The sequence below is a fragment of the Conger conger genome, chromosome 15 (genome assembly GCF_963514075.1).
Source record: "Conger conger chromosome 15, fConCon1.1, whole genome shotgun sequence".
Lineage (NCBI taxonomy): Eukaryota > Metazoa > Chordata > Actinopteri > Anguilliformes > Congridae > Conger > Conger conger.
Genome location: NC_083774.1, coordinates 27,768,481 through 27,782,975, shown reverse-complemented (window position 1 = coordinate 27,782,975; position 14,495 = coordinate 27,768,481). Strand labels below are relative to the sequence as shown.

The following is a 14,495-nucleotide window of genomic DNA, read 5'->3' as shown; positions in this document are numbered from 1 at the left end:
TTTATGACAAGCACTGCATCTTGTGGTGAATGCTCTGAGGTTATGCTGCCGTATTCTTCTTTTCATTCTCATCTCTGACACATCTACGCCTACATCATGGAGTGTTCTTCACCTGTTCGACAGTTGAAAAGGGATTTTGAGATGAAAGGGTGTTGACAAATATTTCTGTCATCCACTACAGTGGTCTTCCGAGGTCATCTCATCTGTTCATAAGACTTTGTTCCAGAACTCCACAGTTTTGAATGTACTTTTTAGTAACTCTAAACTCCAGCGGCTTTCATCTTGCGGCGAACCTTCTGAGGTTATGCTGATGTAGTCTTCTCCTCATGGTAGTCTTTGACACATTTAATGCCAACATTGTGGAGAGTGTTTTTGGTCTATTGGAAAGTTGAAGATGTTTATTTCTTCACAAGTATTCTTGAACGTATTGTTTGTATTCCACTACAATGGAATTCCATGTTCTACCAGGGTTTTTGCTATTGTTAAGCTCACCGGGGCATTCTTGCATAAAAACAATGCATCAAACAGTTGACTTTCTGACACCCAATGTTTTTGATATGCATCCGATAGATTCATTTTTCTTTTTACACCCTATGATGGCCTGCTTTTGTTACCTTTCTTGTACATGAAAGAAACAGCTGATCAGCCAAGTGTCCAATTACTTTTGGTCCCCCAAAATTGAGGAAATATAAAAAGGGATGCAACACCTGATATGGATGTAAATAGCCACAAACAGAAACTCTGCACTTTAACATTGTTTCATTTCAAATCCAAGGCGCTGGGGTACAGAGCCAAAATAACAAAGATAGTCACTCTGCAAACAAAGATGGTCACTCTGCATATACTTACGGCACTGTACTGAGTTGCAGCCATGTGAGTTGCTGTTTGGGGGAGCAGGCTATTCGCTTTAACAAGCAGGTGTACTTTATAAAATGGCCTCTGAGTCTATATATTATATTGTTAAGTAGATTACTCACTGTTCTCTCTCCCTCCCTCTCTCCCTCTCTCCTCCCTCCCTCTCTCCCTCTCTCCGCAGGGACGTACCAGGGCCAGTGGGTGGGCGGGATGCGGCACGGCTACGGCGTGCGGCAGAGCGTCCCGTACGGCATGGCGGCCGTCATCCGCTCGCCGCTGCGCACGTCCATAAACTCGCTGCGCTCCGAGCACAGCAACGGCGCGGCCCTGCACGGCGACGGGCCGGGCGCGGCCGGGGGCGGGGGCGGGGGCGGGGGCGGGGCGGCGGGCAGCCCGGCCGTGTCGCGGGGCGGCTTCGTGCTGACGGCGCACGGCGAGGCCGAGCTCCTCCGCGGGAAGAAGAAGGGCCTCTTCCGCCGCTCCATCCTCAGCAGCCTGAAGCTGCGCAAGTCCGAGTCCAAGAGCTCGCTGGCCAGCCAGCGCAGCAAGCAGAGCTCCTTCCGCAGCGAGGCGGGCATGAGCACCGTCAGCTCGGCCGCCTCCGACATCAACTCCACCGTCAGCCTGGGCGAGGGCGAGGCCGAGCTGTCGGTCGCCGAGGACGACCTGGACGCCACCACCACCGAGGCGTACGCCGGCGAGTGGAAGAGCGACAAGCGCTCGGGCTGCGGGGTGAGCCGGCGCTCCGACGGGCTGCGCTACGAGGGCGAGTGGCTGGCCAACCGCCGGCACGGCTACGGCTGCACCACCTTCCCCGACGGCACCAAGGAGGAGGGCAAGTACAAGCAGAACTCGCTGGTGAGCGGCAAGCGCAAGAACCTCATCCCGCTGCGGGCCAGCAAGATCCGCGAGAAGGTGGACCGGGCCGTGGAGGCCGCCGAGAAGGCCGCCGACATCGCCAAGCAGAAGGCCGAGATCGCCCTGTCCAGGTGAGCCCCGCACACACACCAGGCGGGGAGGGGGGGGGGGATATTTCACTCGGTGACTTCGATTGAGTCATTTCGGGATATGAATCAGAATTCCATTCGTGAGCTGTTCTGATTGGGGAAATAATGAACTGCAGCTCTGTTAAGGAGTTCCACCGGAAGTAATTGTTTCGCGAATTCATTATTCAGGTGTCGGAGGCGGCCTTAATCGTCTGGATTGAAATGGAATTGACGCAAACCTGGTGCGGCTTCCGAGCGGGCACACCTGCGTCAGCACACGTGTCGGCACGAGTGTGTGTGTGTGTGTGTGTGCAGATTGTGTGTGGGCATTAATACCTGCCGATGTACATTTTGTTAACAGCATGGCTCCTATAGATGCTGGATGCTCCAGTGATTTAAGGTTATGGCTGTCAGTGGTGGGAGCGGCTGCTAATCTGCTCTGTCCTAGTAAAGCTCAGGTTCTGGTCCTGGTGTGTTCCTGTACTGGGTCACAGTGGAAGCCCTGTAGAGGATTCTGGAGAGTCGGAGAGAGAGAAAGAGAGAGAAAGAGAGAGGGAGAGAGAGATTTCCGCATTATGCCAGCACCGTGTTGGCTGCAAGCCCAAGCAAAAGGCAGATACAATGCTGAGCAGAACAGGAGGCAGACACACACACATATACTTACACACACACACACACACACATATATATACTTACACACACTCACTCTCTCTACACATTTTCCATTAAAAAAATCCAGGTTTTTCCAGACCTAAATTTCCAGACAGTTATCGGCTCATTTTTAACCCCTTCGCCCAAGCCTGGAGCCATGAGACTGCTGAACTCAGACAACCTATAAGAGAAACAACAAGTGTCATTACTTAGTGAAACATGAAAAGTAAATTAAAATATGGGTTTTCTAAGTGCCACCAGTTACAGGACAGACACAGGCTACAAGTGTATCATTGTAATGACTGAGCAAATGAACAATCGGGAGAATAAACGCTCGCTGTGGAAGTGTTTCAGCTTTTTAGTGGCTGCAGCCAGTGTTCAGCTGTGCTCAAGTACGAAAGCACAAGAATGTCCACAGGCCTCGACATCACCTAACGTTCAGTTTTTGCAGATCCAGAGATCTATTTGAACAAATGAAACTGAAATTGAACACACTTCTTTTTACATGCTTTTTCCACTTTCCCGATACTTTTCCAGACCTGGAAATGATCAAAATCATATTGCATACTTTTCCATACTTGTAAAACTTGAGCATGTACATATTTATGTGTGTAAATGAGTAAATATTGGGTTGTGTTTAGACAGCGTCTTTGGGAATGGGTACGTGTGTGTGAGCATGTATGTGTGTGTGTGTGTGTGTGTGTGTGTGTGTGTTCGCGTGTCAATGAGTGCATATGCATTCTACTTTATTTGTTCCCCAGATTAAAATCCACTAAGGCCACTACACTCCAGTCAGCAGATCTCATACGGCTTACAGCTTGGTGTGGGGCACGTGGCCATGTCAGGGTCAGTGAGGGGTCATAAGGGTAGGGCCAATGGTGGGTGGGCGGTCAGAAAGCCAGGCACACAGTCTTCTGCAAGCAGCAGCTCCACTGAATGAGAGGTTTTAGAAGCAGGAGATGGTCACAAAGAGAGCCAGAGGGACCTGTTCTCCCTTTCATTTCCACAGCAGGGTGATGGGAATGTCTCGACTTTGAGAAAGAAGGAGAGAAATGAAGAGAGGAAATGAGAGAGGGACAGAGAGGGGGATCTTAAAACTATAAGCTTGTTAAGCTGCTGGAGGTCATCTTTAAGTGGCCTGGAGCTTGTGCACGCACACACACTCACACACAAACACTCAGACACACACACACTCTCACACACACACGCGCGCGCAATACGCTCAAAACTGTAAATGCAAATACGTGAATAGCTTCAAACTACACTGAACGGCATGATTATGGTATGTCACATTACATCACATTACATATGTATTAAGCATCAGCACAATTAGATTGCATAGCAATATTATTCCTATGTGGCGATTGAATGGGTGGAGTTCAATTTATTACCAGACTCTATTAGAGCGCTTAATCCCTCCACCAGCCACTTTGCAGTCACTTAAAAATATAACCACCACACACACACCCTTTACACAAATGTGTGAGAGAGTTCAAAGGAAAGGGGGGCCTACACTGTGACCAATGTCCCAGAATACTGGACATTGCTGTTCTGCTTTTACTCAGTGATAATATCAATACACGTGTGTGCAGTCATGCAGGCATGCATGTGTGTGAGTGCGTGTTTGTTTCTCTGAGTTTATTAGTTCAATGGCAAAATTAAATTCATTTTGGCAAGTGTTAATTGTCCTTCAGAGGTCGGAGGTCACTTATAGTGTTATAGTGTTAGGGTGATTGGCATCCTGGTCTACACCATATTGATCTACACTGTAACACTTTTATTAACTGTGCCTCACACTGATTAAACATGACTTACACGGACTCCGATATATACTGATAGTCACATTGATGCACACTCATACTAATGCACACTGAATCACACGATTCATACAAATGCACACTGAATCACACGATTCATACAAATGCACACTGAATCACGCCGATTCATATAAATGCACACTGAATCACACGATTCATACAAATGCACACTGAATCACACGATTCATACAAATGCACACTGAATCACACGATTCATACAAATGCACACTGAATCACACGATTCATACAAATGCACACTGAATCACACGATTCATACAAATGCACACTGAATAACACGATTCATACAAATGCACACTGAATCATGCTGATTCATACAAATGCACACTGAATCATGCTGATTCATACAATCACATACGGACTGACAGATTCACGCTGACCAGCCGAGATGCCCTGCTCTGTCTGTCAGCCGTGGAAGCAGCAGCCGAGGTGAGGAGAGCCAGGAGGGAGCAGAGACAGAGAGAGAAGATCAATAACTCCACATGCTACACTGCACCAGAGATGGAGGGAGGGAGAGGGGGAAACAGACAGGAAGAGAGGGTGAGAGAGGGGAGGGAGAGATGAAGAAATCACTAAACACGCCAGTGTTTGGTCCTCCATTAGCTGGTGTGAGGAAGGAGGAAGTGTTGAGTTAGAGTGTTAAAGTCAGGACCCCTTCGGTAATATACCTGTACACCCCCATCTTTACATATAACAAGAATCCCGGAGAGAACGGGTACATAAAGCAATAAAAGATGATGAATTATAATAAAAACAAAAGAAAAAACAGGTGTCAGAGATTCATAAAATCTGTAATGAAACCACGCACGCAGAAATCAATAAAGCTTCTAGCACACAAACACATAGGCACTCTCAGAAATACCTACGTAATAAGAAACACACACACGCATAAGCACACACACACACACACACACACACACTTGAACACACACACATATAAGCACACATACTCACAGATACACACATGCACACACACACACTCCCAGATGCACACACAAACACAGACACACACACACACTCACAGACACACACACACACACACACACATACACATACGCACGCATTGCATTGATTCTCAGAGTGAATTATTTATCAGGCTGTGTGTGCTGGGCTGGGTGCTGGGAGGTGGGAGGTGGACGGGACGCTGCTGTGAGAGCCTCGTGAAAAGGAGACAAAGCGTCAATTAAAAAGCACAGGAGCTCTCTCAGAGACACGCACGCAGAGACCGCTAACTGAGGTTGGGGGCAGAGGCAATCACAGACACATAAATAACAATACAGTACCAAAAAAATGTTTTACTTTAATTGTGTGGCTCAGAGATGGTTGTGGCCAAAACGACTGCATAGAGTGCTTATGACACAGCAAGAGAGTGAGAGTGAACACTAGTGCCTGGAGAGTGAACACTAGTAACTGGAGAGTGAACACTAGTGCCTGGAGAGTGAACAGCTGGAGAGTCAGCTGTCACAAAACTAAGGATACCATATGCTGACAGTGACTCACCACGAAGACCAATCATTGGGCCTCATGCAAGAATATTTTCACGACCTCATCATTCATTTCTCATCAATAAGGGCTCATACGAGCCACATCGGATTCAACAAACATTACATTAAGCGCACCTACCTTCAGACAACTGTCCTAAATGAAGATGTCCATTGGATTCTGTAGGTGGCTTCCCACAGTTAGATGGCCAATGGGACAATGCAGTTGCTGAATCTTGATTCATATTTGTTCTAAAACACCTTGTTTGAAAGTCTGATCCAATTTCAGTGTGCCAGAAGAGCCGCGCTGACATGCACTGCAAGCCTCTTGGTCACATGATTCGTACAACAGGTCAGAAGCACTTGTAAATGTTGTTCCAACCAAAGGAAGAATTCTAAATAAGATGCGCTCTTAAATCACTTGTTTTAAGAGATTTAAGCAATTTTGGAACAAATCTGCTTGTACAAGTGGTTCTTGCATAAGGCCTATTCTGTTTTACGAAAGAGAGAAAAAAGTTCATTATTTAGTCTCGTCAGAGATTGGCACAGATAACAGGCTTCATGAACCTTCTCCACTACCAGGCATCTGATCTCTAGACCCTCTATGTAGGGTTGCAAAGGGTTGGAACATATCTGAAACTTTGCCCGCAAAACATATCAAGGGAGTTGGGTCCTGTTTCATTTCAAAGTTTTGTGACAAGATGGAGGCTGGGAGACTACCGACACTGGACTAATGAAACTCCGGGGCGTTAACTTGTCATCTTATGTATGAACCCTTTAAAACTGTATTTTACTCAGAATATTTACTTTTCAAATTAAGACATACAGACCATGAATGCAAATGGCTAGCCTCGAAACAATGCACAACTCCTGTGTTGCTTTCACTTTGACATCTTCCGCATTAAGACATGCAGATAATGAAAACCAATAACAGAAGATATTATTCTACAAAATAAATATCAAAACCTACAGCAAAAAATAAAAAAATTTACATAAACATCGATTTATGTGAAATTGACCGTCGCGACTTACGACTGGTTATGATAGAACGGGTCACATATAATATCATATTTATAACCAAGTCTGGCTGGCTCATCCTAATAACACACTGGCATCCGCTGTATGGACACGCCCCGGTCTCGTATCGAGTCGTGCGTATGGAACACACTGTGGCCAGCTGTGTTCAGCTTTCTTCCCTGAGGAATAGGGACTCCACGGCAACATGGCTCCCTCTGGAAAAACGGTCCGTTCTTCAAGGCTCTCACTTGGAAACCTTCTGCCGCAAAAACCAAGAGTCTGAGCGCGGTGTTCCGGAGGCTTCGTCAAAGATTATTATAACTAGAACGTATCTCCCGGGCGTGTCTATATTTAGGACGAGATAACGGTAGTCAGGGTTTTTGATATTACGGCGATCAGTCAGCCCCCTGATTGGCCAAACTGTAAGCTAGTTTGGCCGGTCGGGATCTAGCGATCTGATTAATCATCATTACATCGAGCTTCCGGATGAAATGTGTTTTTCCACTGCTTCGTTTTGCATGAGTCACAAACTGCAGGGATTTCTCTCGCGCTTGCTCTTGAAACGCCGCTCTGCCACCCAAAAGGCTGATATGCTGCTAAATTGGCGGGCGTTCCAGCTGGCAGTTTTGCAAGTGAGCTGGTTTACTTCGGTACAAATAAACAAGAGAGACGGCCTAGTTTTATTCCGAATGATGAAAGGTGCGTCTAATCAGGGGAATGAGAAAGCGGTAGTCTGATTGGTCACGTTGTAGGTTACGAGCGACAAATTGGTGAACTGCCTCCTCCTCGTCATGTCAAATAGGCCTATGCTATGACTTTGAACTACTGTCTGACTGTAATTTCTTGATCTATGCTGTTTCTAGATCTATAGTCCTTTCAACTGGTCCCATATAACACCTACACAATCACCATCAGACCCTTTAATCACGAAAGTCTGCAGTTGACATGCAATGGGAGAGTGAGCGTTCATGCATTGAAGTCAATGAGAAAAGTGTTGCAAACAGGATACATAGAGAAGGTCTCAGGCTCAATATTTAAAGGACCTGTGTTCAGGGCAGAACCGAGGTCATCCGCAGGGGTAGACCCACTCTCTGGAGCCAGAACCCCCAACTGTACAATAATTGTTAGGGGTGCCAATCATTTTGACACCAGTGGTTTTCATTTTAAAAAATGAGATCACTAAATAAAAAAAAGTATAGTTTTCCCATATGTTTGAACATAAATATAGATCATTATCCATATTGTTTATTATATGCAGCCTTTTTTAAATCAATTTCTATTAAGGGTGCAAATAATTGTGGAGCCCACTACTATGTGTCTGTGTTTATGTATGTATGTGTACATAGTATGTGTATGTGCATGTGTGTACTGTATGTATGTCTGTATCTGTGTGTGTATGCATGTGTGTGTATGTGTGTGGACTGTGTATGTATGTGTATGCATGTGTGAGTGCACTGTGTGTGTATGTATGTAGTATGTTTATGTACTGTATGTATGTGTGTGTATGTGTGCATGTGTGTACTGTATGTGTGTGCATGTGTGTACTGTATGTGTGTATGTGTGTGTTGTATGTATATGTATGTATGTTTATGTGTGTACTGTATGTATGTGTATGTTTGTGTGTGTACTGTATGTGTGTACGTTTATGTGTGTATTGTATGTATGTTTGTGTGTGTACTGTATGTATGTGTGTGTATGTTTATGTGTGTACTGTATGTATGTGTATGTTTGTGTGTGTACTGTATGTGTGTGTATGTTTATGTGTGTACTGTATGTATGTTTGTGTGTGTACTGTATGTATGTGTGTGTATGTTTATGTGTGTACTGTATGTATGCGTATGTTTGTGTGTGTACTGTATGTGTGTGTATGTTTGTGTGTGTACTGTATGTATGTTTATGTGTGTACTGTGTCTGTGTTGTACATGCGTATGGGCGTGTTTGTGTGTGTGTTGTAGGTGCGTGTGTGTGTGTTGTACGTGCGTATGGGCGTGTGTGTGTGTGTGTTGTACGTGCGTATGGGTGTGTGTGTGTGTGTTGTACGTGCGTATGGGCGTGTGTGTGTGTGTGTGTGTTGTATGTGCGTATGGGTGTGTGTGTGTGTGTGTTGTACGTGCGTATGTACTGTGCATGTGTGTGTGTGTGTCTGTGCAAGGGTGTGTGAATGTGTGTGTGTGTGTGTTGTATGGGCGTATGTGTGTGTGTGTGTGTTGTACGTGCGTATGGGCGTATGTGTGTGTGTTGTACGTGTGTGTGTGTACTGTATGTGTGTGTGTGTTGTACGTGCGTGTGTGTTGTACGTGTGTGTGTTGTACGTGCCTATGGGCGTGTGTGTGTGTTGTACGTGCGTGTGTGTGTGTTGTACGTGCGTATGCGCATGCTCAGCTCTAGCCTCTCTCCCTACAGGACGGCCCACGCCCGGGGGAAGGCGGAGGCGGCCATGGGTGCGGCTCAGAAGGCGCAGGAGGAGTGTCGGCTGGCCAGGGTCACTGCCAAAGAATTCTCCCCCTCCTTCCATCACCGCGGAAACGGTCAGTGCTCCGCCGCCATGGCAACTGGGGTGCCCAGCAGCACCGGTCTCTCTGATACACAGACGCCCACAAACAGACGAGCTGGGAGAAATGGGGAGAGGAAACAGAGGGATAGGAGGTCAGAGGAGGAGATCAGAGGGACTGACTGATGGAATCTCCTCAGGCCTGGCCGAGTTGTCTGTAGGAGGAGCAGAAAACTAAGGGTTCTCACCTCTAGTCCTCCACACACACAAACCTGCCTGCAATACTGGTTTTGTACAGTTCAGCCATACCAGTCCATCAGATGTTCTGCTCTCCTTTAAGGTGTAAGAGCACAACTATGCAATTAACATGTTAGGAATGTGTTAGAATGTTGAGAACATACGTATACTGTGGCATTGGATAAGTTAAGTCACCGTTCTGATTTTGCCCTGTCGGTCACTATGGAAACCGTGATGTTTTCTGTCCTTCTTTGAACAACTGAATATACTCCTCATATTCACTCTGTTACTGCCATTAAGTCTGTTCAATCTTCTGGTGTTACTGCAATTTTTATCAACCTTTTTCAGTGCACTGACATACTGAGCTTTTTTTCAGTCCCTCTGGATAAGAGTGTCCCCAAAATGGCTGTGTTGCGATGTAGTGTAATGTAAATTCCCCCTCACTACCAGCCCTTAGGCTCCTCTGCTTCAGTTCTCTTCCTCTAGCTGAAACTCATTGATGACATCACTTCCTGTGGAAAGATACAGGAAAAAAGGCCATCCTCAAGTCTGTTCTTTATCTCACACCTACTGCCTGGCCCTCTCCGCATAGCCCACACACTGTCAGACTGAGCTCCTGTACTATTGTCCCTGACTCAAGCTGACAGTTGTGTCATTACGTGTAATCGCCATTTGTTGACAGCATGACATTAATTAGTGGAGATGTGTTCGAATGAGCTTGTTTTAGGCACCGGTCCATTTAACGGCTGATCATTCATATAAGCAGTTCTGGAGCCAAAATGCAAACAGCCAATGTTTTTCCTCCGCAGTTAATATTTTCACCTGCTCTTGGCTTATGAATTTAACATGTAGCGAATAAACAGGAAGAATAGGGCCCAGATAGGTTTGAGACATGAGACCGCTTGGCGGTGGTTGAGTGATGGAAGCAGTGAGAGACGCTGGAGGGAGGCCAGATATGACCTTTACAGCAGAGACAGCAGTACCCAGAATCCTCCACACCCACTTACATATGTATCCACAGACAAGAGAATACAAACACACACACCCACTTACATATGTATCCACAGACAAGAGAATACAAACACACACACCCACTTACATATGTATCCACAGACAAGAGAATACAAACACACACACCCACTTACATATGTATCCACAGACAAGAGAATACAAACACACACACCCACTTACATATGTATCCACAGACAAGAGAATACAAACACACACACCCACTTACATATGTATCCACAGACAAGAGAATACAAACACACACACCCACTTACATATGTATCCACAGACAAGAGAATACAAACACACACACCCACTTACATATGTATCTACAGACAAGAGAATACAAACACACACACCCACTTACATATGTATCCACAGACAAGAGAATACAAACACACACACCCACTTACATATGTATCCACAGACAAGAGAATACAAACACACACACCCACTTACATATGTATCTACAGACAAGAGAATACAAACACACACACCCACTTACATATGTATCCACAGACAAGAGAATACAAACACACACACCCACTTACATATGTATCCACAGACAAGAGAATACAAACACACACACACCCACTTACATATGTATCCACAGACAAGAGAATACAAACACACACTCACTTACATATGTATCCACAGACAAGAGAATACAAACACACACACCCACTTACATATGTATCCACAGACAAGCGAATACAAACACACACACACCCACTTACATATGTATCCACAGACAAGAGAATACAAACACACACTCACTTACATATGTATCCACAGACAAGAGAATACAAACACACACACCCACTTGCATATGTATCCACAGACAAGAGAATACAAACACACACACCCACTTACATATGTATCTACAGACAAGAGAATACAAACACACACACCCACTTACATATGTATCTACAGACAAGAGAATACAAACACACACACCCACTTACATATGTATCCACAGACAATAGAATACAAACACACTTACATATGTATCTACAGACAAGAGAATACAAACACACACACCCACTTACATATGTATCCACAGACAAGAGAATACAAACACACTTACATATGTATCTACAGACAAGAGAATCCAAACACACACACCCACTTACATATGTATCCACAGACAAGAGAATACAAACATACTTACATATGTATCTACAGACAAGAGAATCCAAACACACACACCCACTTACATATGTACCTACAGACAAGAGAACACAAACACACACACCTACAAACACTCACATCCACTTACATATGTACCTACAGACAGGATGTACATACAGACAAGATAACACAAACACACACACCCACTTACATATATACCTACAGACAAGAGAACACAAACACACACACCCACATACATATGTACTTACATACTGTATGGGAATGTGTGTATTTGTGGGTATTTTTTGTACCCATTACCAGACTTTTGAAGGTCAATTACCATCTGACTATTTCAAATTGACAGTTCTTTGGCTTTTCCTATGCTGATGGATGACGGATTTTGTGTACTTGCTACCACACCTCTAGTGAAATAGGAAGTAATGGACCAACACAATATTTAGACTGATTTAGACTGACATTGACTAAATTAAGTCGAATTGTATTGCTTTTTTTAGTTACAATAATTGTTAGGGGTGCAAATGATTTTGACACCCGTGTTTTCCAGAAGAAAATGAGACTACTTAATAAAAAACATTGAAACATGATAGTAAATGTATTGAAATAAAAGTATATTTTAGTATATAGACACTCAAATACACACAAACACACACACACACACACACACACACACACACACAGGAGAGGTAATGTTACAAAGGAAAGAGGTACTGGAGAAGCAGGAAGCCTGAGAATAATTCAGACTGTGCTCTGCTGTGTTTCACCCTTTCCCTTTTCAAGTGCTCAGGAAACAGCTCTTTTTATTGTCCTGCCAGCGAAGCTCATTCTGAATGTGAATTAGTGAGAGGGAGTGGGAGAGATGAAACAAGAGGGAGAAAAAGAGTGGAAGAGAAAGACTGAGAGACAGAGACGGGAGGGAGGGGAGGGGATGAGGGAGTGTTTCATAATTGTTTCCAGTGAGTGTTTAGTGGTCCTCACTCCAGCGCCCAGATTAGCATGTCACACCGCAGGGACCCCCAGGCCTTTCCTGTTACATACCACGCCTCACTGCACTTCCCCTCTGTCCTACACACAGATACACACACATATGTGTGCCACAAATACATGCATATACATACACATACACATACACATACACATACACATACACATACACATACACACACAGTTAAATGCAAAGGTATTGGGACAGTGACACAATCCTTGTTATTTTGGCTCTGTACTCCAGCACATTGGATTAGAAATGAATCAATAAAAAAGTGCAGACTGTCAGCTTTTAATTTGAGGGTATTTAAATTCATATTGGGTGGTCCGTGAGGGAATTACAGCCCTTTTTTTACATAGTCCCCCATTTTAGGGGAGCAAAAGTAATGGGACAAATAATCAGAAATAAAGATAGCATATATGGTACTTGGTTGCAAATGCTTTGTATTTGATGACTGCCTGAAGTGTATGACCCATAGACATTATCAGACGCTGGGTATCTTCCCTGCTGATGCTCTGCCAGGCCTGTACTCCAGCCCTCTTCAGCTCCTGATTCTTTCTTTGCAGGGATGGGTGATTGACTTGGCCATATGAGAACTTTCCACTTTTTGGCCCTGAAAAACTCCTTGGTGGCTTTACCAGTATGTTTGGGGTACTTGTCCTGCTGAAGGTGATATACCATCCAATTCATTTTGAGGCATTTGGCTGGATCTGAGCAAATCAGATGCTTCTGTGCACTTCAGAATGCACTTCATCCTGCTACTGCCCTCAGCAGTCACGTCACATCAACGAAGACAAGTGAGCCAGTTCTACTGGCAGCCATACATGCCCAAGCCATAACACTACCTCCACCATGTTTCACAGATGCAGGGAGGTGCTTTGGGTCATGAGCTGTTCCTTCCTTTCTCTACACTTTCCTCTTTCCATCGTTTTGTTATAGGTTATTACTAATCTCATCGGCCCAAAATACTTTATTCCAGAACTATACAGTTTTTTAAACATACTTGTTAGCACTCTTACCCGGCTGTGTTCTTGAGGCTTGTGGTTTGCATCTTGTGGTGAACCCTCTGAGGTAGTCATCTGCTGGCGTGGTCTTCTCTTGGTGGTAGTCTTTGACACATCTATGCCTGCATCCTGGAGAGTGTTCTTGATCTGCTTAACAGTTAACTTTTTTTTTTTTCCTTCACAATTGACTACAGTGGTCTTCTGTTGTCTACCAGGTCCTTTGCTTTTGCTGAGCTTCCCATTGCATTCTCACTTTTTTCATCCTTTTCCAAACAATATATGAATGACAAATTACACCCTGATTTTGCAGCTTCACGATGACCTGCTTTACTGCTCTGCCCTACAGACTCCAAATGCAAACATATTTCCCGCCTAGAATCAACTCTCAACCTTTTCTTAGCTTTATTGCTCATGAACTAATGATGCAATAACAGACGGACAGACAAGAAACAGTCAAGCAGTCAATTGTCCCATTACGTTTGCTGCCCTAAAATGGGGGGACTATCTATTAAAAGGGCTGTAATCCCTACAAGGATCACCCAACACGGGCAAATTAAAGCTCTCAATCTGTACTTTAAACTCATATTTGTTGTTTTATTTAAACTCCAATGTGCTGGAGTACAGAGCTAAAACTACGAAGAAATGCATCACTGTTCCAATAATCTTGCTTGTAACTGCTTTACATACAGTCAGGTCCATAAATATTGGGACATCAACACAATTCTCCTCTTTTTGGCTCTATACACCACCACAATGGATTTGAAATGAAACGAACAAGATATTCTTTAACTGCAGA

At 44.5% G+C, this 14,495-nt stretch overlaps 1 protein-coding gene across 2 annotated transcripts in view; it reads left to right on the top strand.

The window, feature by feature from the left end:
• The window catches only part of jph3b (junctophilin 3b), a 37,231-nt gene that overhangs the window by 14,298 nt on the left and 8,438 nt on the right, over window positions 1-14,495 (top strand). For both annotated transcript variants that reach the window (XM_061222203.1, XM_061222202.1), the window contains exons 2-3: window positions 1,037-1,844; window positions 9,229-9,353. In XM_061222203.1, coding sequence (XP_061078187.1) covers window positions 1,037-1,844; window positions 9,229-9,353 — 933 coding nt within the window. The remainder of the gene's footprint in view (window positions 1-1,036; window positions 1,845-9,228; window positions 9,354-14,495) is intronic.